The sequence below is a fragment of the Falco cherrug genome, chromosome 19 (assembly GCF_023634085.1).
Source record: "Falco cherrug isolate bFalChe1 chromosome 19, bFalChe1.pri, whole genome shotgun sequence".
Taxonomy (NCBI): domain Eukaryota; kingdom Metazoa; phylum Chordata; class Aves; order Falconiformes; family Falconidae; genus Falco; species Falco cherrug.
This window is the reverse complement of record NC_073715.1, coordinates 3,596,330-3,618,339: the sequence shown is the minus strand read 5'-3', so window position 1 is coordinate 3,618,339 and position 22,010 is coordinate 3,596,330. Positions and strand designations below refer to the sequence as shown.

General features: G+C 69.0%; 5 protein-coding genes across 11 annotated transcripts; 4 read left to right on the top strand and 1 right to left on the bottom strand.

Moving 5' to 3' along the window:
* Nucleotides 1-400: 400 nt before the first annotated feature.
* On the bottom strand, nt 401-2,119 carry CKS1B (CDC28 protein kinase regulatory subunit 1B). Its single transcript, XM_055696858.1, has 3 exons — nt 1,961-2,119; nt 755-882; nt 401-682 (listed from the first exon to the last, which is right to left on the bottom strand). The coding sequence occupies exons 1-3, from the start codon at nt 2,017-2,019 to the stop codon at nt 588-590; spliced, it is 282 nt and encodes a 93-aa protein (XP_055552833.1). The 5' UTR covers nt 2,020-2,119; the 3' UTR covers nt 401-587.
* A 140-nt stretch (nt 2,120-2,259) lies between these two features.
* On the top strand, nt 2,260-12,490 carry SHC1 (SHC adaptor protein 1). 7 transcript variants are annotated; one of them, XM_055696706.1, is made up of 14 exons: nt 2,362-2,420; nt 4,375-4,458; nt 8,071-8,232; nt 8,442-8,512; nt 8,816-8,879; nt 9,103-9,222; nt 9,683-9,736; nt 9,858-9,909; nt 10,089-10,215; nt 10,331-10,499; nt 10,695-10,752; nt 10,873-11,037; nt 11,163-11,425; nt 11,673-12,487. In XM_055696706.1, the coding sequence occupies exons 2-14, from the start codon at nt 4,447-4,449 to the stop codon at nt 11,799-11,801; spliced, it is 1,446 nt and encodes a 481-aa protein (XP_055552681.1). In that variant the 5' UTR covers nt 2,362-2,420; nt 4,375-4,446; the 3' UTR covers nt 11,802-12,487. The 7 variants fall into 7 exon arrangements, with proteins under 7 accessions (XP_055552684.1, XP_055552682.1, XP_055552681.1 ...); XM_055696705.1 differs by having other exon boundaries at nt 2,365-2,420; nt 10,870-11,037; nt 11,673-12,486; XM_055696709.1 differs by lacking the exons at nt 2,362-2,420; nt 4,375-4,458 and adding an exon at nt 2,260-2,329 and having other exon boundaries at nt 10,870-11,037; nt 11,673-12,486.
* A 449-nt stretch (nt 12,491-12,939) lies between these two features.
* PYGO2 (pygopus family PHD finger 2) lies at nt 12,940-14,939 on the top strand. The gene is made up of 3 exons (XM_055696774.1): nt 12,940-13,153; nt 13,233-13,282; nt 13,360-14,939. Exons 1-3 carry the CDS (start codon nt 13,030-13,032, stop codon nt 14,437-14,439), a joined length of 1,254 nt encoding a protein of 417 aa, XP_055552749.1. The 5' UTR covers nt 12,940-13,029; the 3' UTR covers nt 14,440-14,939.
* Nucleotides 14,940-15,105: 166 nt separating this feature from the next.
* On the top strand, nt 15,106-19,206 carry PBXIP1 (PBX homeobox interacting protein 1). The gene is made up of 11 exons (XM_055696699.1): nt 15,106-15,199; nt 16,300-16,378; nt 16,494-16,590; nt 16,675-16,736; nt 16,812-16,944; nt 17,027-17,242; nt 17,324-17,347; nt 17,461-17,534; nt 17,636-17,761; nt 17,855-18,843; nt 18,950-19,206. The coding sequence occupies exons 2-11, from the start codon at nt 16,319-16,321 to the stop codon at nt 18,999-19,001; spliced, it is 1,833 nt and encodes a 610-aa protein (XP_055552674.1). The 5' UTR covers nt 15,106-15,199; nt 16,300-16,318; the 3' UTR covers nt 19,002-19,206.
* A 447-nt stretch (nt 19,207-19,653) lies between these two features.
* Nucleotides 19,654-21,759, top strand: PMVK (phosphomevalonate kinase). The gene is made up of 5 exons (XM_055696848.1): nt 19,654-19,914; nt 20,167-20,230; nt 20,944-21,096; nt 21,161-21,290; nt 21,497-21,759. The coding sequence occupies exons 1-5, from the start codon at nt 19,832-19,834 to the stop codon at nt 21,631-21,633; spliced, it is 567 nt and encodes a 188-aa protein (XP_055552823.1). The 5' UTR covers nt 19,654-19,831; the 3' UTR covers nt 21,634-21,759.
* Nucleotides 21,760-22,010: the final 251 nt, after the last annotated feature.

Here is a 22,010-nt window from a genome sequence, read left to right as displayed (position 1 = left end):
GACCCGCGGAGACGGAACCATGGCGGTAGGCGGGGGGGCGGTGCCCGTTCCCCCTCTGGAAGCTGTGGGTCCGTCCGGCAGGCGGTAGCATGTGCGGCTCCCCAGAACACCGGGAGCTCCCCCCACCCCCGGCACCCTTCCCCCCCACCCTCAGTGTCCCCCCTGCATCTTTTCCCAGCCCCCCATCCCCGCATGTGCCCCAGCCACCAGCACACACACCCCCGCCCAGGCACCCCCCCAGCACCAGGAGGTGGCTGCCCCGGGGAAGCCCTCCCCAACCCCCGGTGACCGGGAGCATGCCTGCAGCACCCAGGCAGAATGCTCAGAGGTACGGGGAGCCCCTCGCACACCCACCCACCCACCTCTGGTTTGTAACACACACACCCCAGCAGACGGGAGCTCCCAAACATCCATTTATTGACGCTTTGAAGCATGCTCCGGCCTTGTGGCTGGGAGGACCCCCGGTACCGGCCACGGCAGTACCCGGGTGGCACCGAGCATCATTAGCACCCGAGCATCATTAGCACCCGCTGGCATGGCGTGGGGCGCAGCCCCGCGGGAACGCCGAGGAGGAAGAAGGTGCTGTCTCAGCTTGGGTGGGCCGGGGCCTTCGGTGGACTGGGGGCCACTCGCTTCTCCGGCTTCTTGGGCAGTGGTCGGCGGAAGAGCAGGATGTGGGGCTCTGGTGGGGGAGAAGGTGTCAGGCCAGGCCCCCCCGCTGCCACCTGTCCCGTCCCATCCCCCCGGGGCTCACCTGGCTCGTGGATCATGTAGTGGACCCAGCCCTGGCTCTGCTGCACCCCCAGGTTCCGCCACTCCGACTCTGACAGCAGGTGGGTCTTGGGCACCAGCTTGGCGATGTCCTTGGGCAGCATCACATGCCTGCGCCCCCACACCCCTCAGCAGGGAGTGGGAGCACAGAGGAGCATCCCCCCACCCCCCTGACTGGAGAGTTCCCCCGGGGAACCGTTACCGGGACCAGCCCCCTGCCCCAATACAGTGCCATTACCAGGATGCCCCCCGCATCACCCACTGGGGAACTGTAACCAGGATCCAGGATTCCCCTCTAACACCCCCTGGGGAACCATTAGCAGGATCCAGGACTCCCCTCCATCACCCCATGGGAAACTTACCAGGATCTGGGAACCCCACCATCACCCACTGGGGAACTGTTATCAGGATCTGGGAGCCCCCCATCACCCACTGGGGAACCATAACCTGGATGCAGGACTCCCCTCCATCACCCCCTGGGGCATTGTTACCAGGATCTGGGGAATCCCCCATCACCTCCTGGGGAACTGTAACAGGGATGCGGGACCCTCCCCATCACCCCCTGGGGAACCACTACCAGGATCTGGGACTCCCCTCCATCACCCCCTGGGGAACAGTTATTGGAATTTGGGAAACCCCACCCCCACCCCCCCGATTCACAGGGGAACTGTTATCGGGATCTGGGACCACCCCATCACCCACTGGGGAACTGTAACAGGCATCTGGGACTCCCCTCCATCAACCCCTGGGGAACTGTTATCGGGATCTGGGAGCCCCCCCGATCCACTGAGGAACCGTAACAGGGATCCGGGACTCCGCCCCCCCCCCCCCGCCCCGATCCACTGGGAAACCGTTACCGGGATCCGGGACTTCCATCCATCACCCACTGGTGATCCGCTACCGGGATAACTCCCCCCCGGTCCCACCAGGACGCCATGGCCTGCCCGCCTTCCCCCCCAAGCGACGCCTATAACGGACAACCCCCACCCCCCCCGTTACCCAGACAACTTCCCTCTCGCCCCACCTAGGAACGTAACCGTTACCGGGACAACTGTTCCCCTCCCCCCCCCGGTAATCGCTACCAGAACAGCCCCCCCACAAACCCTACAGGGGCCCGTGACCAGCACACCCCCCTCCCCGCCCCACCCCCACCCAGAAGCCGTTACCGATTCTCCCGCCCCCGCCTCACCGGTATTCGAATTCCTCATCATCGTACTTGTCTGAGTAGTAAATCTGTTTGTGCGCCATGGCGGCGGGCCCTGGCCGCCCCTCCCCGGCCACCCCCCGCCGCCGCCGCTGCCCCGTCGCGCCCCTCGCCTCAGCGCCCCGCCGGGCCGTTGGCGCCCCCGCCCCCGCCGCGCTTTCAAACGCCGCCGCCCCTCGCTCCCATTGGTTCACAGCGCCTGGAGGGCGGGGCGCTAAGGCGCACCGCTAGAGTTCATTGGTCAACGCTGGCCGGATTGGGCGGGGCTACGGCGCAGCTGCCTCGCGGGGCGGGCACGGCCCGGTGTCACGTGATGGGGCGCGGTGAGGCCGCGCTGGAGGGCGTGAGCCGGAAGTGAGTGGCGGCGCGGCGGGGGGAGGGAGGACGGGCGGGCACCGCGGCCGCCGGGACCGGAGGAGACCGGCGGGAGACCCATGGTGCCCCGGTGAGCGCGCGGGCCGGCCCGGGGCGGGGGGGCTGCGCCCAGGGGCCGCGGCGGGGACTGGTGCGGCCTCGGCGGCCGCGCAGGCCCTGGGCTCCCGGGGCGGGTGAGGCCCCGCGGTGCTGGGCCGTGCCCCAGGGAGCCCCCGCGACGGTGCTGCCGCCGCCGGGGCCGAGTCCTCCCTGCTCACCGCCGCCTTCCCTGCAGCGAGCGGGGGGTCCCGCCGCAGCCGTTCCCGGGGCCCGGCGCTGCGGGGCCCGGCCCCCCTTCCCTGTTGCCTCGGCGTGGGGGAGCCGAGCGGGGGGCGCAGGCCTGGCTCCCTCCCCTGGGTGGCCCAGCCACGGCAGGGCTGTGCCAGCCTGCTCAGTTGCCCCCAGGTACTGGGGGGACTGCGGTGCCCAGGACCCCCTGGTTGTGGTGGCTGCTGTGTGTCCCTGGAACCACTCGCTGGGCTCCGGCTTGCATTGCTCCGGCGCTCAGGGTCCTGTGCTGGTGTGCGACATGGGCAGGGGACCGCCTTGAGGGTCTGGGGAAAGTCCCTGCGCCCCAGACTGGATGGGGCACTGGCTGGGGTCGGAGGGATCCTGGGCCTGTGCAGTGCCTGGGCGCACCCTCCTGCCTCCAGACTTGCGGGGCAGACCCAGCTGTTGCGGGCAGGGGTGGATGTTCCCCCTTGCAGTCCCTTGCCTTGTCACTGGCGGTGGGTGCTGGCTGTGTGTCCGTCCGTCTCAGGCTGTCCCTGCTGCTCCAGTTAACTTTCAGGTCACCCTCACACTACTCTGGCCTGGGGAGACCCCAGATTCTGAGGGAACATGACCTCGGCTGTGCTGGGCTGGTGCTGCAGGAGCCTGTGGGCAAAGGGCAGCTTTGAGCAGTGCTCCCCAGGGACACCCCGGCCTCAGCCTCTTCCAGAGGGGTCAAAGATGCCGTCTCTTCCCAGCCAAGTGGAACCCAAGTGTCCACCCACAGCCCTTTGATGGGGGAGTAGCAGGGCTGGGCCGCCTGTGCCCATGGGAGCTGTGTGGGGCAGCGTCCCCTCCTCGGAGAGGACAGAACTGGGCCCCTAGGAGGCTTCAGCGAGGCTGAGCACCCCAGGTCGGGGTCTCAGTCCTCATTCTGTGCCGCCAACCTCAGCCTCCAGTGTCTGGAGGACCTCGTCGCTGCCTTTGCTCAGCAGCGAGCAACCCGGCGCGGTGCTGCCGGGCCCTGTGCAGGGTCGATCTGTGCCACTCTGCTTGCCAAGCAGGGCCCTCCTTATCTCCCTGCCTGCCGAGCTAATCACGTTAGTGCCCGCCTGGGCTCCAGCGCAGCCTTTGCAGGCCCCAGATAAGGGCATGATTGCTGCGAGGAAGTAAATCATGTTTGCTGCTCGGCTGGCCGGTCTGAACCGCATCGGCTGGGGGATGGGGGTGGGAAGGGCAGTGGCTCCAGAGCTGCTCCTGCTTCGCTTGCCTTGTTTTCCCCTTGCAGAGCTTCCTGCCCTTCCTGGCTCCCCTCTTCACCGCTCCCCAGGGGCTCCGGGCGTACTGTTGCAGCAGGGTGCTGGCCGAGGGGGTGCGCAGGAGGGGGCAGCTCTGCCCCCTGGGCTGCCTCCGCTCTCCCTGCTTGTGTGTGGCCTCTGGGCACTGGTTTTGGGGCTGGGCAGGGTTCGGCTCCAGTACTTGTCTTGGGTCGTAGAGTGACTCTTGGCCCCCAACACGGTTTGCCAGTGTGGGCAAAGCCTCAGCAGAGCCAGGCTTGGCCTCCTGCCCTGGTGCATCCCAGCTCTGCCCTCCCTCAGGTGGGAAGCAGGAGGCTTCCCTGGCTCTCTCGCCCGTGTGTTGGCATCGTGCTGCTGCTACGGCCCCGTCCACCTGCTGTCAGTGAGGAGGAGCAGGGTCTGCCTCTTGGTGCCGGGCCACCACCTCGGCGGTCTGGGGCAGGGCTGGCTAACTCCCTGTTTGTCCCCGAACCGCAGGTCGGAGTGCCAGACGAGAGGGGCTGTGTGTTTCTGTTCCCTGCCTGGGGCCTGCCCTGCCCTCCGCCGGCGATGGAGTATGTGGTAAGGACTTCGGTGGAGGGCTAGGTGGCTTCGGTGGTGGATCCTGCCTCCCCTCTCTCCCCGCTGGCAGGGCCCCAGCCTCCTCCCCAGGTCTCTGCTGACATCTCCTAGACCCTCTCCTGAGCGGCAGAGAGGTTGTGTGCAGGAATGCGTAGATGCCGTGCAAAGCTGTTGTGAAGTTTGGGGGGAAAAAACCAGCTGTTGGCTGGATTTGAGTGTTTTTCTTGTCTTCTCCCCAGCCCTGGAGGCTTGGGGATGGCTCCACTGTGGCTGCTGTCGGAGCGAGGGGGTCTGTGTACGTGCGGCAGCGGCCGGCACGCGGCTGCCTGCTCCTCACTGCAATTTCTTGCCAAGCCACTGGCGTGTTCCAGGTCTCTGACTCAGCTCCCAGTTTGTGTTTCCTGGGAGGATGTCGGGTGCTGGCCTGGTAGCTGGCCCCTGAGCATCCCCTCTCTGCTCCTCTTCCTCGCCTCGGGCTGCGCATGAAGTCCCAGCCCCAGGCGCCTAAAAGTAGCTGGCGTCCCTCTGCCTCTCCTGTGCACAAGGAGGATCCAACGTCTTTCCTTGCTGCCGGGGCACGAAGAGCGGCTGGGCTGGGATGTGTCCCTGGAGCTCCCTGGGGCGGTTGCTCTGGCTGCTCCGCTCGTCCTCTGCTGCCGGCTGCCTGGCAAGGGGAAGGGTTGCTGCCAGCTGGATGGGGCAGGGCTGCTGCTCGGTGGCTCCGCACCCAGCTCGGTTTGCCTTCTGTGCTCTGAGCCTGCTGGGGAAGGGGCTCTGACGCCCTGGGGTGGGCTCTGGGGCTGGGAGGGCCGTGGCAGCAGCACCTCTGGTTTCTGAGGGCTGGGAGCAGCCATACGTCTTGTCGTGAGCTGATGCGGGCTGGTGGCAGGACATGGGCTGGCTGGCCTGGGCAATTCCTGATAAAATCAGGAATTGTTCCATCTTACAAAAGCAGAGGCCCCGTCTGAGCGGGGAGCTCTGACTCCTGAGGTGCACCGACCCCTCGGTGGTGTTGGGGACAGCTGCTCCAAGCCCTGGCCTCTCTGAGTGACAGCCGGGCCCCAGGGTGCTGGGAGGGGGCCGAGGAGACCCCCTTGCCCCTGCGCAATTCCCTCCTGCCCTGCTGGCAGGGCGCTGGGGAGGTGTCCAGGCTCATGGAGCCCATGCCGTGCGACCACAGCCAACGGTGGGACCCTCGTGGGTGAAGCCCGCTGCCCTGCGCCCGTTCGACGCCACCCAGGCGGGGTCCCCCCAGCAGCCGGGGGCTGTGGCTGGCCCCGCGCGGGGCTGGCGGCTTCCTGGCTCCCTGGCCTTGGGCTTCCTGCTTTTCTTCAGAGCAGTGGCGCTGCCGGCCACGGGAAGGTCACAGCGCCGAGCGGCCGGGGGCCCTCGGTGGGGACAGGAGCTTTGCGGGACGGCTGGCAGGGGCTCTCTGCGCCTGTTGGGACCACCGCCGGCGGTGGCTGAGGTGGGGGCTGGCGCTCGCGGAGATGGGGGTGTGCGGCTGAGGCGATGCTCCGGCGCCGAGAGGAGGCGGGTGATGGACCCGCTGGCGTGAGCTGCAGCTCCTCGCGCTGTGCAGGAGGCTATTTCCAGCTCCGTCCTGGCTTCCATTTCCCTGTCCCCGTGGCGATGTGCCAGCCTTTGGGAAGCGAGACGGAGCAGTGCCCGGCAGCGGGTCCAAGCAGGGCAGAGCCCTTCCCTTGGGCTGGATTTACCCAGTTTGGGCTCGGTGGCTGGTTTTGCGGAGTGCCCGGTGTCCGGGAAGCTCCTGGCCTGTGGTGGGTCGTAGGGGTTGGGCACCATGGGGCTGCCCGAGATCCCCGCTTCAGCCCATGGGAGGTGGTGGGGGGACAGCTCTTGCCCCGACGGGGGCTGCTGGGGATGAGGCCGTGGAGAGCGGCGGGGGTACGGGCAGTGCAGCCCGGCCGGCTCGAGGTCCCACCAGTGTGCTGGTGCACCGAGGGTGGGGGAGTGGGGGAGAGTTGCCCCTGCCCCCCTCAACCCCAGATGGGGGCTCTGCCCAGCTCCCCACGGTAAAGGGTCTGAGGTTTACCCCCCGACATGCTCTCACTGCCGGCTCCCGCTAGCTCCGCCTGTGACCTTGATTTTTCTGCTCCAGATAGGCGCTGGGTCCCCACCCCTCGCCGGGAGCCCCTCCTGTGCTGCGCCCCAGCCCTGCGCAGCCCCGCCGCGGCCAGATCCTGCCCTGCCACCCGTGAGTCAGCACGGCCCTTCCGATTAACGGCAGCCCCTTCTCTCCCGGGAGGAGCCGCTGCTCAGCACCGGCCGGGATGCGGGAAGCAGCAGCAATTAGCAGCAGCCACTGCCTCTCCCGCCGGCTCCCCATCACAGCCAGGGGTCCGCGCTGAGCCCTGTCTTGCCTGCTGGACAGCCCACCTGTATCCTGCTCCCTGGCATCCTCTTCCTCCCGCTAGCCCTCCGGTGAGATCCGTGCCCGAAGTCTCGCTCTCGAAGGACTGGATGTCCCTGCATCCCAAGCAGCTGTGAGCACCGGCGGCATCTTGGCATCGTGGCCCCCCCGGGCAGAGCCTGGGGAGCCAACAGCGGCTGCTCACCGCCGGCACGTGGCTTGCGTAGCGCTGGCCGCCACAGAAGGACCTTGTTCGCTCCTGGACGGTGCTCGGAACGGGGCTGGGCTGGGCTTGGATGCGCTCTGTGGTTGCCTTGTCTCAGGGCTTTAAATATTCATGCTTTTGATTTCCTCTTAGCGGCTGGTGCGGCAGGGGCAGCGCTGGGGCTGGGACGGAGGGCGGCTGTGCTGGACCCGGCGGCTGGGCACAAGGGGCTGGATCCGGCCCCGGTTGAAGACAATGGGATTGGTTGCCGGAGCGCTGTGGGGCTGGGGGGCTTGAGGACCTCCAGGTTGGGGGTCCAGCGTGCTGAGCCCCGCTCCCCGGGGCATCATTGCGGCCCCCGTTTCTCCCTGCCGTGGCGGGAGCGTGGGGTCACTCTCCCTCTGGCCGGGTCTGCGCATCCTTACTGACGCCGATCGTGAACGATCGGCTGTGACGGCACGGACGCTGCCTGGCGTCCCGGGGCTGGCTCTCCCTGCCAGCCATGCCGGGCTGGCGTGGAGCTGGCGTGGAGCTCGGCCGACGCTTCTGCTTGGGGGCGGCTTCCTGGCGGCTGCAGGCGCCCGGACTCTCCGTGGGGCCCCCGTGAGACCCTGCCAGCCGCCTCCACCCCGCGCCTCTCTCCAGCATGGATCTCCTGCAGAAGAGCAAATACAGCCACCTGCGGAATGAGTCCGTCTCCTCTCTGGAGGAGGCCGTGGGGGGCCCAGCCTCCCCGGTGGAGTCCCTCACCAGCACGCGGTCTCTGCCTGGCTCCCTCTCCTCCTCCTCCCTCAGCCCCATGGTGCCTCTTGGGGAGCTCTCGCCCGAGTCAGAGGACAGCCCCACCACCCTCTGCTCCTTCTTTCCCAAAATGGCCAACCTGAAGCTCTCCAACCCCGCCAACCTGCTCAGCCTGCGGGGCTCCTCGGCTGGCGGCAGCCCAGGGGACCCCGGCCCTGCCGGGACCCTGGCACCAGCGTCAGGGGGGGCTGCCGGCCCCGACTCAGCAGGACCTGTCACTGTCTGTTCCCAGGATATGAACAAGCTGAGCTGTGGGAAGAAGACGCGGGTGGAAGGCGGCCAGCTGGGGGGTGACGAATGGACCCGCCACGGCAGCTTTGTCAATAAGCCCACCCGCGGCTGGCTGCACCCAGATGACAAGGTCATGGGGCCCGGGGTCTCCTACCACGTCCGGGTGAGTGCCAGGGACCGCAGGAGTGTGGGAAGGGTGACGATGGGGATGTGGGCACCTCCTGCGATGCGCCTTGGGGGTGGCAGGTGGGCACTGGGGTAGCTGGGAGGTCAGCACTGCGGAGCCGGGGGGCTCGGGGCCCCAGCCCCCACCCCGGCTGTGTAGGGGACAGACCCTGTGGGTGGCCAGGCTGACCCTGCTCTCTCCCCCAGTACATGGGCTGCGTGGAAGTCCTCCAGTCCATGAGGGCTTTGGATTTTAACACCAGGACACAGGTCACCAGGTGAGCTCTGCCTCTCCCCAGGGGCTGCCGCTTTTGGGGGGGTGGTCTGAGCCCCATGCCAGCCTCTGGTGGCGTGTGGGTCTTGTGATGGTGGCCAGGCTGCCTTCAGCCCCGTCAAATATTAACGCCAGCATGCTTCCCCTGCTTGGAGAGCCACAGCTGGCGCCGCCCGAGGCTTTCCCATTTGTCACCCTGTCCCTTCTGCGCTGGTTCCCATGTCCTCGGTCCCTTCGCTGGGGGGTCACAGGGGAACAGGGAGTGCAGGCACTGGTGGGGACTGACACCCTGCTGTGCTCCCTGCAGGGAGGCCATCGGGCTGGTGTGCGAGGCTGTGCCTGGTGCCAAGGGAGCTGTGCGGAGAAGGAAGGTGAGGCTGGGGGTGGGGGGGCTGCGGGGGGCACGGGACCGGGTCCCAGCCCAGCTAGCTGTGCCCGGGCTGGGCAGCTGGGGGCACTGACCTCCCAGCTTGGCAGGGGCGGTGGTGAGGACGAGGTGCCCGTCTCTGCTGCGGAGGGCAGCAAGGTGTCCCCCCGCCACCAGGCTGTGCCTGGCCTGGGGAGCCCCTTCCCCATGCTGCCATTTGCCCCCAGCCCTGCGGCCGCTCCCTGAACTCCATCCTGGGCAAAAGCAACCTGAAGTTTGCCGGCATGCCCATCACCCTGACCATCTCCACCAGCAGCCTCAACCTCATGGCTTCTGACTGCAAGCAGGTGAGAGTGGTGAGGGGCCGGGCAGCTGGCTTCAGATGAGCAGGAGTCCTCGTGTCCCTCACCCTGGGCCCCACCGAGGCAGGGGAGATGTCCTCAGCCTCCCTAAGGGCTGGGTGGGTGGGCTGGGTGACCTGCTGAGTGCCCACCTCCCCTCAGTCCCTGGGGATGGGGAGGTTGGGGCGATATCCCGCATGCTTTGCAGGATCTGCTCTGGAGACTGGGAGACCCCCAGGTCCCCCTGATGTGGGACCAGGTCTCCTGGTTTTGATCCCACTCCCAATAGCCCTGTTGCTGTCCCAGCCCTTTTCCTGGTGGCCTGTGGCTCATAACCAAGGCTCTGGAAGCTTGTAAGGCCCCGTGCTGGGCCAGCCCTGCGAGGAACGTGGCAGGCAGGAGGTGCCACCTCTGGCTGGACCCAGAGGAGCTCCTAGCTACATCCAACAAACTCTCTGCCTTGCAGATCATTGCCAACCACCACATGCAGTCCATCTCCTTCGCTTCGGGGGGAGACCCGGTGAGTACGTGGGGTCCCCGTCCACGTGTGCCCTGACCCGTGCTAGGGATTGGTGCCTCTCCTGCCTTCTCTCTAAAGTCTCCCTGGCAGTCCTGTCTCACCACCGGCGTCTTGCCCACAGGACACAGCCGAATATGTCGCCTATGTTGCCAAAGACCCCGTCAACCAGCGAGGTGAGGATGCTGCTGGGGGTCCCAAGTGCCACAGCCCCGTTGGGTGGATGTTTAGGCACAGCTCAGGGTGGTGGGGAGGCACTGGGTCCCCCGTAAGGATGCTCTGGGGTGCACAGGGCAGGCTGGAGGGGTGGAGAGCATCGGGATTCCGTGCTCCCATCCTGCCATTCCCTGCCCAGCCTGCCATATCCTGGAGTGCCCCGAGGGCTTGGCGCAGGACGTGATCAGCACCATCGGGCAGGCCTTCGAGCTGCGGTTCAAGCAGTACCTGAAAAACCCCCCCAAGCTGGTAACACCCCATGACAGGTAAGGGCAGGGCTGTGTGGGAAGGGGGACGGTGGGAGGGTGTCCGAGTTGGGCTCTGGAGAGGGGCTGCAGCCCCGGCTGCGGTCGGCTGCTCATCCGTGCCACGTCCTCCCAGGATGGCGGGGTTTGATGGCTCTGCCTGGGATGAGGAAGAGGACGAACCACCTCCAGATCACCAGTACTACAATGACTTCCCTGGCAAGGAGCCCCCCATTGGGGGGGTCGTGGACATGCGGCTGCGGGACGGGGCTGCACAAACCCCCAATCACTTGGGGGCCACGCTGGTAAGGCTCCAGGCACATCCTCTTGGGGAGACCCCATGTTACAAGGGAGATGCAGGGATGCCAGGCGGGCTGTGGGTGCTTGGCTCAGGGTTATTCCACCACCAAAGCCATGGCACGTGTCCCCCAGGAACCTCGGGGTGGTGGTGGGAAGGGGTGGGCAGCACAGCAGGGCTCAGCACCCATCTCTCCCTGCAGCCTGTCGGCCAGTCTGGTGGGGAGTACGACCCTCGGAAGCAGCATGCTCCTGCCCAAGGTAACGTGATGGATCTGGCCGGTCTCTGCTTTCCTGGACCCCAAATGCTCCAGCAGCACGCCCTGGCACTGGGGCTGCGGCAGGATGGAGCCCTGCTGACCACCGTGCTCTTTGTAGCAGGGAGAGAGAAATACCCGGCTCCGGCAGGTGTGTTGGGACGCACAGACCTGTTCGATGACCCGTCTTACGTCAATGTGCAGAACATGGACAAGACGCGCCAAGTGGTGGCTGCTGGCACCCCCGCAACGGCCAACGGCAGCGCCCAGAGGGACCTCTTCGACATGAGTGAGTGCGATGGCGGCCATGGCCGTGCCTGGCCGGGGGGGGGTGGTGTCTGTGCTGGTCTGGGGGTGGGGGTGGCGGTGAGGTCAGTCACATCACCCCCCCTCCACGTTCCTTTCTCTTTGCAGAGCCCTTTGAAGATGCCCTGCGTGTCCCCCCGTCTGTGCCTGTGGGGCTGCCCCCTGCCCAGGTGGTGGCCTCCATGGAGGAGCAGCTGAGGCGGGAGCCCTGGTACCATGGGAAGATGAACCGTAAGGAGGCAGAGAAGCTGCTGAAGGTCAATGGAGACTTCCTGGTGCGGGAGAGCACCACCACCCCCGGTCAGTACGTGCTGACCGGCTTGCAGGGTGGGCAGCCCAAGCATCTACTGCTCGTGGATCCCGAGGGAGTGGTGAGTCCATGGAATGTGCTGAGGACGGGGCTTTGTGTGGCTTGGGAGGGGGGGGGCTGGGGTTTACAAGAGCCACCGGGATGTTGGGCTTCCTCAGGGGACATCTCTGGGCTGGCTTGGTGGCACAGAGAGCCTGGTGGAGCGTGGGGGGTGAGGGCTGCTCCCCCCTGGTGGGTGGCTTTGGCCCCCCTGTGGGCATCAGCAGCCTCCTGATGCCCCTTCCTTGCTGTCCCCCCCCCTCCCCCAGGTGCGGACGAAAGACCACCGCTTCGAGAGCGTCAGCCACCTCATCAGCTACCACATGGACAATCACCTGCCCATCATCTCGGCCGGCAGCGAGATGTGCCTGCAGCAGCCGGTGGAGCGGAGACTGTGAGCGCCTGGGGGGGCCCTTGGTGCGCAGCCCCCCCGGCCCTGCTCCCTGCCCCAGGGAGCCCTCGGACCCTCAGCCACGTGCTGTGCCCGGGACTGAGCCTGGACATGACTGGGGGGCCCGTCCCCCTCTGCCACGCGGCACTGGTGGCCGTGGGGGGGCCCAGGCGGCGTGGTGGGAGCTGCCGGCAGGGCTGGGGGGCTGTTGTTGCCAAAGCCCCCACCTCCTCCCAGCTCCAGCCTTTGCACAGCAGCTCAGCTCTTACCAAAAGGTGGCCCCGGGGCTGTGCCGGGGCCATGCTCCCGCTCGCCGGTGTGCCCACGGGCTGGGGGCTGGCAGAGCCGTGCCGGGGGAGGGGGGGCTGCCTCGCCTCGCCCCCTGCCCACGGGCCGTGGAGGGAGGGGGCCGTGGGGGGCTCGGCTCCCCCCAAGCACAAGGCCCGGCCAGCCCTGCACCGACTGTACCCGATCACTTTACGTGTAACTCTGTGCCTTGACCCCGCAGGTCCCACTCTTATGCAAAGCCGCTGGGCAGGGGGCTTGGGGACACTGCCCCCCCTGCCCCCCCGTGCCCCTTCCCGGGACGTGCTCCCCCGCCCCCCTCCCTGCCCAGCCCCCGGGGTCCCGGCTGGGCTCCGTCCCGGGGGGGGGGCGGGGTTGTCCCCCTGCATGCACGGTGTTACCCCCCCCCCAAGCCAAAGCGCAGCCCTTCCCCCCCTCCCAGCCCCGGGCCCCCCTCCCGGGCCCCGCTATACCAAAGGAACCGGCGGTTGGTATTAAAGTTGGTATTTCTCTAGTCCCTGGCTCGTGTGAGGGGGGGCACGGGGCTCGCGGCGGCGCCCCCTGTTCGGCACATGGGCCCTTCGCCCCTCCTTCCCCTCCCCCCTTCCCCCCCCCCCCCCCCCCCCCCCCGAGGGCCTTGCGATGGTCCGTTCCCTCTCTCCCCTACGGGCGCGGCACACGGGCCGTGCCGCTTTCCCCCGCGCGCCGCAGTTGGTTCAGTCCGCCTTCCCCCAGGCCCGTGCGTATGGTTCTCCCCGCTACCCACCCCCCAGCGGGCAGCGCTTGGTCCGCCCCGGTCCCACCCCCGCCAGCGCGCTGTGGTACTTCCCACGCGCGCACGCCCCGCCTCCGCGCGCGCTGATTGGCCCCGCGCGGGTTCCGGTTCCGGTGGGGCTCGCCGCGCGGAGGAGCGGCGGCGGGGCTATGGCACTGCGGCGGCAGTGAGGGCCATGGCGGCCCCGCACGCAGAGAAGCTGGAGGGAGGCGTCCCGGCCCCGCCGCCCCCGCCGGGGCCCCCGCACCCCGCGGGCAGCGCCGCCGCCAGCGGGCCCGGCCGGAAGCAGGGGAAGGCAGGTGAGCACGGGTGGCCGGGCCGGCCCCGGTTGACGCGGGCCCGGGCCCCGGGTTGACGCGGCCCCGCTTGTCCCCGCAGGGCTGCAGATGAAGAGCCCCGAGAAGAAGCGGCGCAAATCCAACACGCAGGTAGGGCCGGGCTGCGGGTGGCACCGGGACCGGCACCGGGACGGGCCGCAGCCCTGACCGCCGCCTTCTCCCCGCAGGGTCCCGCTTACTCGCACCTCTCGGAGTTCGCCCCGCCGCCCACCCCCATGGTGGACCACCTGGTGGCTTCCAACCCCTTCGAGGATGACTTCGGGGCCCCCAAGGTGGGGGCAGCCCCCGCCCCCTTCCTGGGCAGCCCGGTGCCCTTCGGCGGCTTCCGCGTCCAGGGGGGGATGTCACCACAGGTGCCCCCCGGTTATGGCGGGGGTCCGCAGCCCCTGCGGAGGCAGCCCCCGCCTTTCGCCCCCGGGCAGATCGGCCCGGCCTTCAGCATGCCCCCCCAGAACCCCAACTACGTCCAGCCCGGGGGCATGAGCTTCCCCGGGCAGCCCTTCAGCCAGCCCCTCGGACAGAACTTCAGCCCCCCCATGGGGCAGCTGATGCAGGGGCCCGTCGGGGGCTTCGGGCCCATGATCTCCCCCACCATGGGGCAGCCCCCCCGGGGGGACATGGGTCCTGGGCCGGCCCTCAACCCTCCCGGCGGGCCGGCAGTGGCTCAGCGCTTCAGCCAGCCCGGCAATCTCTTTGGACAGTCACCCATGCAGCGCCCTGGGCAGAGCATGCCCCCCCTGCCCCCCACCGCCAGCCCCTTCCCCGGGGCTGATCCCGGCTTCCCCGCCGGCGGCGAGGAGGGGGGCAAGAACCTCAACCCGCCCCCCAGCACCTTCGCCCAGGAGCAGCACTCGGGCTCTCCTGCCGCTGTCAACGGGGCGCAGCCTGGCTTCGCCCCCAACAGCGCCGGCCGTGGCGCCGGCACCCCCGAAACCAACAGCCTCCCGCCACCCCCCCCCGGGAAGGCGGCCGGCGGGTCCGGTCACCAGCCGCCACCGGGGCTGGTGTACCCCTGCGGGGCCTGCCGCAACGAAGTGAACGACGACCAGGATGCCATCTTGTGCGAGGCCTCCTGCCAGAAGTGGTTCCACCGGGAGTGCACGGGGATGACGGAGAACGCCTACGGGCTGCTCACCACCGAGGCCTCCGCCGTCTGGGCTTGTGACTTCTGCCTGAAGACGAAGGAGATCCAGTCGGTTTACGTCCGGGAGGGCATGGGACAACTGGTGGCCGCCAATGACGGCTGAGCCGCCCTCCCGCCACCGTGTACAGCGTCCCCCACCAATTTAGGACCAAACCCCCTTTTTTTGTAGCTGTTGCTCCCCCCCCCCCCCTCGCCAGCCAGAGAGACGGCACCAGGCACTGGCTGCAGCTCCTCGTGCTGCTGGCACCCACCGCAGGCTCCGTGCCGTTGCCAACCCTTTGCTGCAAGGGGGGCTCCGGCTCCGGTGCACCGGCCCTCGGGGGCTGAGGCTTCCCGGTGCCACCCTGCGCCCCCCAGCTCTGCCTGGTGGGGGAGGGGTAGCAATACCCTTGCTGGGGGGGGGGGGGGAATCTGGTCCCACCGCCATCTATAACTCCCCTGGAGGCTGTGCCGTGGTCCCGGTGCCCCCCTCCCCGTGCTCCGGTGCTCCCCGCCTCTTCCTCCCTCCGGTACCCGGGGTGGTCCCGGTGCCCCACCCCCCCTCAATTTTATCCGATCGTTAATGGAAACTTTTGTACCGTCGCTATAAAATTCTGAAACGCGCGTGTCCGTGTCTGGCTCCGCTCCCGTCGGGGGGGGGGAGGGGAGGGGAAAGGGGGGGGGGGGGGGGGGCTGTCCGGTACCGGCGGGTCCTCGCGTGCCCCCGCCCCGTACCGTCCCATTGGTCGGCGGCGGCCGCCTCCTGCCCCCATTGGCTGTTGGCGTCACGTGCGCGCCCCTTCCCGAGGGCGGCGACCGGCCCCGGGGAAAGTTACCGGAGGGACCGGGGAAAGTTACCGGCGGGACCGCGGCCGCGCCACCAGGTACCGGGCGGCCCCCAGAGGCCCCCGCCTGCCCCGGGGACCGCGCGGTGCAGCCCGCGGGGCCGGTACCGGGAGCGGGGCCGGTACCGGGAGCGGAGGCCGGCCCCGGGCCGGGGGTGCGCAGCGGGGCGGCGGGCACGGTGTGACCGGGCATCGCCCGCTGCTGCGACCGCGGGGGTGGGGGTTGGCAGCGGCGGGGCTGTCACACGCTGTGACACCCTCCCTGCGGGCCGGTTCCGGGTCCCCGGGGGGGGGGCGGCGGGGGCTGTTCGAGACACACACACCCCCGCCTTCCCGGGTCTGCGGGAGCCCGAGCGAGGCTCCCGGTGTCCCCGTGCCGGGCCGTGGTGTCCCCATGCCGGGCCCCGCGTCCCCGTCCACCTGCCGGGTGGCATCACCCGGCTAAAAATACCCAGCGGTGGCAGCTGCTGCCGGGGGGGTCCGGGGGGCTCCGGTCCTGCCGGGGCTTTGAGCGGGGCCGCTCCCTGCGGCAGCCGGGGGGGTCTGCGGCTCTCCCGGTCAAACCCTGGTGGTGCTGGGAGCCGGGTCCTGTCTGTCCGTCTGGCCATCCGTCCATCCCTCCCTCCATCTGTCTGTCCCGGCATCTGTCCGTTCATCTGTCCCTCCATCCGTCCCTCTGTCCCTTCATCCATCCATCCCTCCATCCGTCTGTCCGTCCCCCCCTCCGTTCGTCTGCCCATCTCTTTGTTCCTCAATCCCTCTGTTGGTCTGTCTCTCCATCCATCTGTCCCTCCATCCGTCTGTCCCTCAGTCCCTCCATCTGTCCATCCCTCCCTCCGTCCGTCCCTCTGTCCCTTCATCCATCCATCCCTTCATCCATCTGTCCATCCCTCCCTCCCTCCGTTCGTCTGTCCCTCCATCCACCTGTCCATGTCCCCCCTCCATCCGTCTGTCCATCCCTTTGTCCCTCAGTCCCTCTGTCTGTCCGTCTTTCCATCCGTCTGTCCATCCGCCTGTCCCTCAATCCCTCCATCCGTCCGTCCCTCCCTTCCTCCATCTGTCCCTCGATCCCTCTGTCCGTCTGTCCATCCCTCCCTCCCTTCCTCCGCCCGTCTGTCTGTCCATCCGTCTCCTCGCAGGTGGCTCCGGACCAGCCCCATGGCAGAGAAATCAGACTGGCGGGACTCGGACAGCACCTGGGTGCTGGCGGGCAGTGAGGTGTGGGCTGGGGGCACCCCCGTTCTGCCCCCAGCTGCAGCCGCAGGGGGGCCCGCGGTGGTCGGGGTGAAGGTGTCACCTGCGCCCCTCCCCCCCCGCCCCAATCTTCTCCCAGGGTCTGCCCGTCGACACAGTGGGCCCGCAGCAGGATTCGACCTCCCAAGGGGCTGAGGATGAGGAGCTGGAGGAAGGCACCCAGGACGCTGTCCCATGTAGGTGGCAGCCGCGGGGATGGGGGCACACGCGGTGTCCCCCCCGGTGTCACCAGCTCACTGCTGCTCTCTGCCTCTCCGCAGCCACCGACGGTGCATCCGCCTTCCCCGCCCAGAGCCAGCGTGCCGAGGGCAGCGGGCAGGGGGTGAGTGGGGGGCTGGGGGGCTGACGTCCCCCCAATCCGTGGGGACATGTAACACCCCAGCCCCTCTGTCCGCAGGACCCGGAGGAGTGTGGGGCCCCCGGGGCCGTGCCCACCCCAGCTGACTCGGCACAGCCCAGTGTGCCACATGGCAGCGAGCGGGAGGAGCCCGACGCTGAGCCGGGGCCCTGCCCTGACACCCCCAAAGCAGGTCAGGCCCTGGCAGGCGAGCAGCCGGGGGGGGCCGTGCTGGGGCGCAGCCCCTCCCTGGAGGTCCCCCCGTCCCTCCCCAGGGCCACCAACAGAGGAGGGGAGCTGCACCAGCAGCGATGACGACACGGAGGGGCTGCGGCGACGGCAGGGCCACGAGCCCCGTCCTGGACCGCCGCACCCCGCGCCTGCCCTGCGCCGGCAGACGCTGGATGCCGGTGATGACGATGGGCTCAGCATGAGCAAGTACCTGCTGGGCGCCTTGGCGCTGGTGGCTGTGGGGCTGCTGGTCGTCTTGGGTGAGGGGGGGTCCCAGATGCAGGGTGGGGGTCTCAGGGGTAGGTCCTGGCATCCCCCTCATTGTCCTTTCCTCTTCCCAGGTGGCATCTATGATGCGGCAGATGGTGAGTACAGGGGACTGTCGTGGTCGGGCAGAATGCGGCCCCATGGCAGCCCGGGCGTTTGACCACGGTTGGGCACCCCCACCCGGTTCCCCCCCGACCCTGTTCCCCCCCAGGCCCGGTGGAGAGCGTGGTGAGCCGGGACACAGCGGCCAGGGACCCGGAGTCACCGCTGCTTGCTGATGGCAACGTAAGGAGGTGGTCCGCAGCCGGGGCTCAGCACCGCTGAGCTGGCCAAGGGGAGGCAGTGCCCCCAGCCCCCCCAGGGCTCCCAGCTTTCCTCTCCCCCAGGACTCGCAGCAGAAGCCCCCACCGTCGGACGCGGGGGACCCCCAGAGCGTGCAGTCCGTGAGCCTCCTCCTGGACAAGCTGGCCAAGGAGAACCAGGAGATCCGGCTCATGCAGGCGGAGCTGCAGGTGGGCGAGCGCGGCCGGGCTGGGAGAAGCGGGCTGCTGGATCCTGATGCCGCTCTCCCACTTCCACCCCACTGACCCCCCCTGCCCCCCCAGGCCCAGAAGGAAGAGCTGCACGCCCTTCTGCAGAGGAGCGATGGCGAAGCGGCTGCGGCGCAGCACCAGAGCCTGGCTGTGGAGAACGCGCGGCTGCGCGCGGCGCTGGAGCAGGAGGCCACCGCGCTCCGCGATGCCCGCGCCGAGCTGCAGCGCCTGCGGGCTGTGGGACCACCGGGCAGCCCACCGGCTGGGCAGGCAGAGCAGCCTCCCAGTGCGGGCGCCCCGGCCCGTGGTGAGGATGCGGTGTGGCCGGAGGGTGCCCGGTGGCATGACCGGCTGGCTGCGGTGCGGCGGGAGCTGGTGGGGGCTCTGGAGCGGGCACGGGGCACTGGGGATCTCGGGGGGCTTGTGGAGGAGCTGAACACCCTGGAGCAGCGCCTAGGCCGGGAGCTGGAGGTGGGGGGGTCCAAGCCCTTTCCCGGAGCCTGGAAGAAGCCGTTCAAGGCAGAGAAGAAGGAGAGCAAGCGGCACAAGCGGCACGGCACCGGGGGGGCCCCACAGGAGCGGGAGAGGAGGGAACACGGCAAACCCCACAAGCACGGCAAGGAGCCCCGGCCCCCCCGGGAACACAAACCGGGCAAAGCCTGGGGGAAATCACCTCCCGGCCCCCCGCAGTGGGGTCCCCACGAGCTGCCCCCGCTCAGCCGGTACCGGGTGCCGCAGGGGTGCTCAGGGGTGGCCGATTGCGCCCGCAAGGAGGGGCAGGAGGTGCTGGGGGTTGCGCTGGAGCCGGTGCAGAAGGTGCAATTCCTGCAGCTACTGGAGGCCTTCATGGGGCGGCTGGGCTGGGGGGGGCACTTCGAGGGGCTGGCGGCGCGGCTGGACGGGGCCTTCGGGGCCGACGGGGCCTTCGCCCACGACCACCTGCGCTTCGTGGACTTCGTGGATGACGTGGAGGAGCTGCTGGAGGAGGTGGCGCGGCGGGAGCGGGGCAATGAGGAGGCGGCCGATGGCTTCGAGGAGTACGTGCTGCGGCACTACGGCGGGTAAGCCGGGGCCGAGGGGTGCCAGGGAGTCCCTGGAGGGGTTTGGGGGGCAGGGGGCTGAGCCCTGTCACCCGATCATGAATCATGGCCCCCCCTTCTCTTGCAGCGCGGCGGGGAAGGAGCGGAGAGCCCCACGGCAGCACGGCACAGGGGGGTAGAACTGGGGGGGTTGTGCCGTAGTGTGCTGGGGTGGCTGCCCCCCCCCCCCCCCCCAGCCTTCACCCAGCACCCCCCAGGGAAGGGGTCCCCATTTTGGGGGTCTGGGGGCTGCCGTTGTGCCCCCCAGGGCCAGGTACCGTGGGGGCCCCAGCCAGACACACTGTGTGATGCTGTCACCGGGCAATAAAGTCACTGCTGGGCTGAGCTGTGCGGGTGTGGGAAATGGGGGGGGGAAAGGGGGTGCTGGGGGGGCAGATGGGGTGCGGGGGATTAATGGTGCTGGGGGGGGCAACAGGGTGTGGGGTGTGAAACGGTGCTGGGGGAGAAATGGGGTGCTGGGGGGGCAAATGTGGTGCTGAGGGGGAGCATGGGGGGCTGGGGGGGAACGGGGGGCTGGGGGTGAACACGGGGTGCTGGGGGGAATGGGGGTGCTGAGGGAAGCAGGGAGTGCTGGGGGGGAACGGTGGAGGCAGAAAGGGGGGTGCTGGGGGGGGAAACAACGTGCTGGAGGGGAACACGGGGTGCTGGGGGGAAATGGGGTTCTGGGGCATAACAGGGTGGAGGCAGAAAGGGGGGTGCTGGGTGGCACAGGGGGTGCTGGGGGGAAGGCGCCGTGCCCCGCCCCAGCCGGGTTTTGGGGTGCCTCCCCCTCCCCGCGCTGTGCGGCGCTGTGCCGGCCCCGCCCTGCAGGGGGCGCTGTGAGGCGGGCACCTGCCGGGGGGGCGGAGTCAGCGGCGCCGCGCCCCGCCCCTCCCTGCCCGGGCCGTACCATCGGCTGCCCCGCGGGGGGGGAGAGAAGGGCGGGGCCGGGGCGGGGCCGGCCGGGCGGATGGCGGCGCCGCGCGCGGTGCTGCTGCTGAGCGGGAAGAGGAAGTCGGGGAAGGACTTCGTGGCCGAGGAGCTCCGGAGCCGGTACCGGGGGCGGGGCCAGAACGGGGGGCGGGGCCGGTACCGGCAGGAGGGCCCGAAGCGGGGCGGCGGGGTCGGTACCGGAGGGTGGAGCCAGTACGAGGAGGCGGGGCCAGAGCCGGGGCCGGGGCTGGGAGGCGGGGCCGGTACCGGGGGGCGGGGCCGGTACCGGGGGGCGGGGCCGGTACCGGAGGGTGGGGAGGCCAGGACCTGCCCGGGTGGAGCCGCCCGGTGCCGCTGACCCCTCCCGTACAGGCTGGGCCCCGACATCTGCACCATCCTGCGCCTCTCCGGGCCCCTCAAGGAGCAGTATGCCAAGGTACCGCCGCCCTGCCGCGCCCTGCCACACCACGCCACGCCACACCGCGCTGTGCCACGCTACACCACGCTGAGCCCTGCCAGAACATGTCCCACACCATGCCGTCCCACGCCGTGCTGAGCTGTGCCATGCTGTGCCATTCCACGCTGCACCACGCTGAGCCACGCTGTGCCGTGCCACGCTGCGCTATGCCGTGCCATACCATGCTCTGCCATGCTGCGCCATATCATGCCATGCCGTGCTTACCTGTGCCATGCCACGCCACGCCATGCTGTGCTGAGCCATGGCACGCTGCACCAAGCCGTGCCACGCCGTGCCGCACTATGCCGTGCCACACCGTGCTCTGCCATGCTGCACCATTTCTTGCCATTCCATGCTGTGCTTAACTGTGCCGTGCTGCACCAAGCCTTGCCATGCTGTGCTGTGCCATACTGTACCATGGTGTGTCGTGCCATGCCGTGCTGCGCTGTGCTGCGCCACATTACACCGTGCTGTGCTGCGCCACGGCGTGCTGCACCATGCCATGCCGTGCCATGCCATGCTGCGCTGTGCCACACTGCACCATGCTGTGCCATGCTGTGCTGTCCATGCCGTGCCATGCCATGCTGCGCTGTGCCACACTGTGCCGTGCTGTGCTATGCTGTGCCGCATCATGCCATGCCGTCCATACCGTGCTGTGCCATGCGGTGCCCGCTGACCTCCTCTTCCCGCAGGAGCATGGCCTGGATTTCCAGCGGCTCCTGGACGCCAGTGCCTACAAGGAGCTGTACCGGCAGGACATGATCCGCTGGGGCGAGGAGAGGCGCCACGCCGACCCCGGCTTCTTCTGCAGGATGGCAGTGGCGGGGGCAGCGCAGCCAGTGTGGGTGAGCTGGGGGGTCCGTGGGGGGCCAGGGGCACGGGGTGGGCACTGACGGCACCTTCACACAGGTGGTGAGCGACACGCGGCGCCTCTCGGATGTGGAGTGGTTCCGGGCCGCGTACGGGGCTGCGGTGCAGACCGTGCGGGTGGTGGCCAGCGAGGAGACGAGGAAGAGGAGGAACTGGGTCTTTGTGGCTGGTGGGTGACCAAGCGACGCTGCCCCGAGTGCGGCACCAAAACCAGGCTGTGCCGGCACAGCAGCTGCCCCGCGGGCACAGCTCCACCGGCACCAGCCCCTGGTTGGGGGGTTTGGATAAAGTCCCCCCAGCTCTGGGCGGGATGGATGGGGGGATGGACGGATCCTGACGCGCCTCGGGGGCTCCCACGGCTCCGCTGCTCCCCAGGGGTGGATGATGCCGAGTCCGAGTGTGGCCTGGACCAAGGAGTGGCCTTCGACTGGGTGATCACCAACGACGGGGACGCGGTGTCCCTGGACCAGCAGCTGGAGATGCTCCTGCGGTCCCTTCGCGGCCGGTTATAGCCCGGTGACCCCCTGCCGCTGCTTGGGGACTGTATATCCCCCCACGACCCTACGTCACCCCCCCTCTGCCTCATGCTGGCCCCCCCTCCCCGGCAAATAAAGCTCCAACGTGGGGAACCTCTGCCAGCCCTGTCTGCGTCTCGTTTCCTTGGGAGGGGGACATGGGTGACAGCCCCCCCTCCCGCCCTGTGGGCTTCCCAGCTTTGGTGGGGGCAGAAGGGTGGTTTAATTCCCCCTGCCCGGGCAGGGGTCACCAGCTGGGTGTATTTTAATAGGCTTTCAGCGGTCGATTCCCTATGGATTATCTGCTTCCCAAGCAGACGACTCCTGCTTTAATACCTGCTTCTCTCCCCCCCCCGCAGCTGGGGACAGCTGGG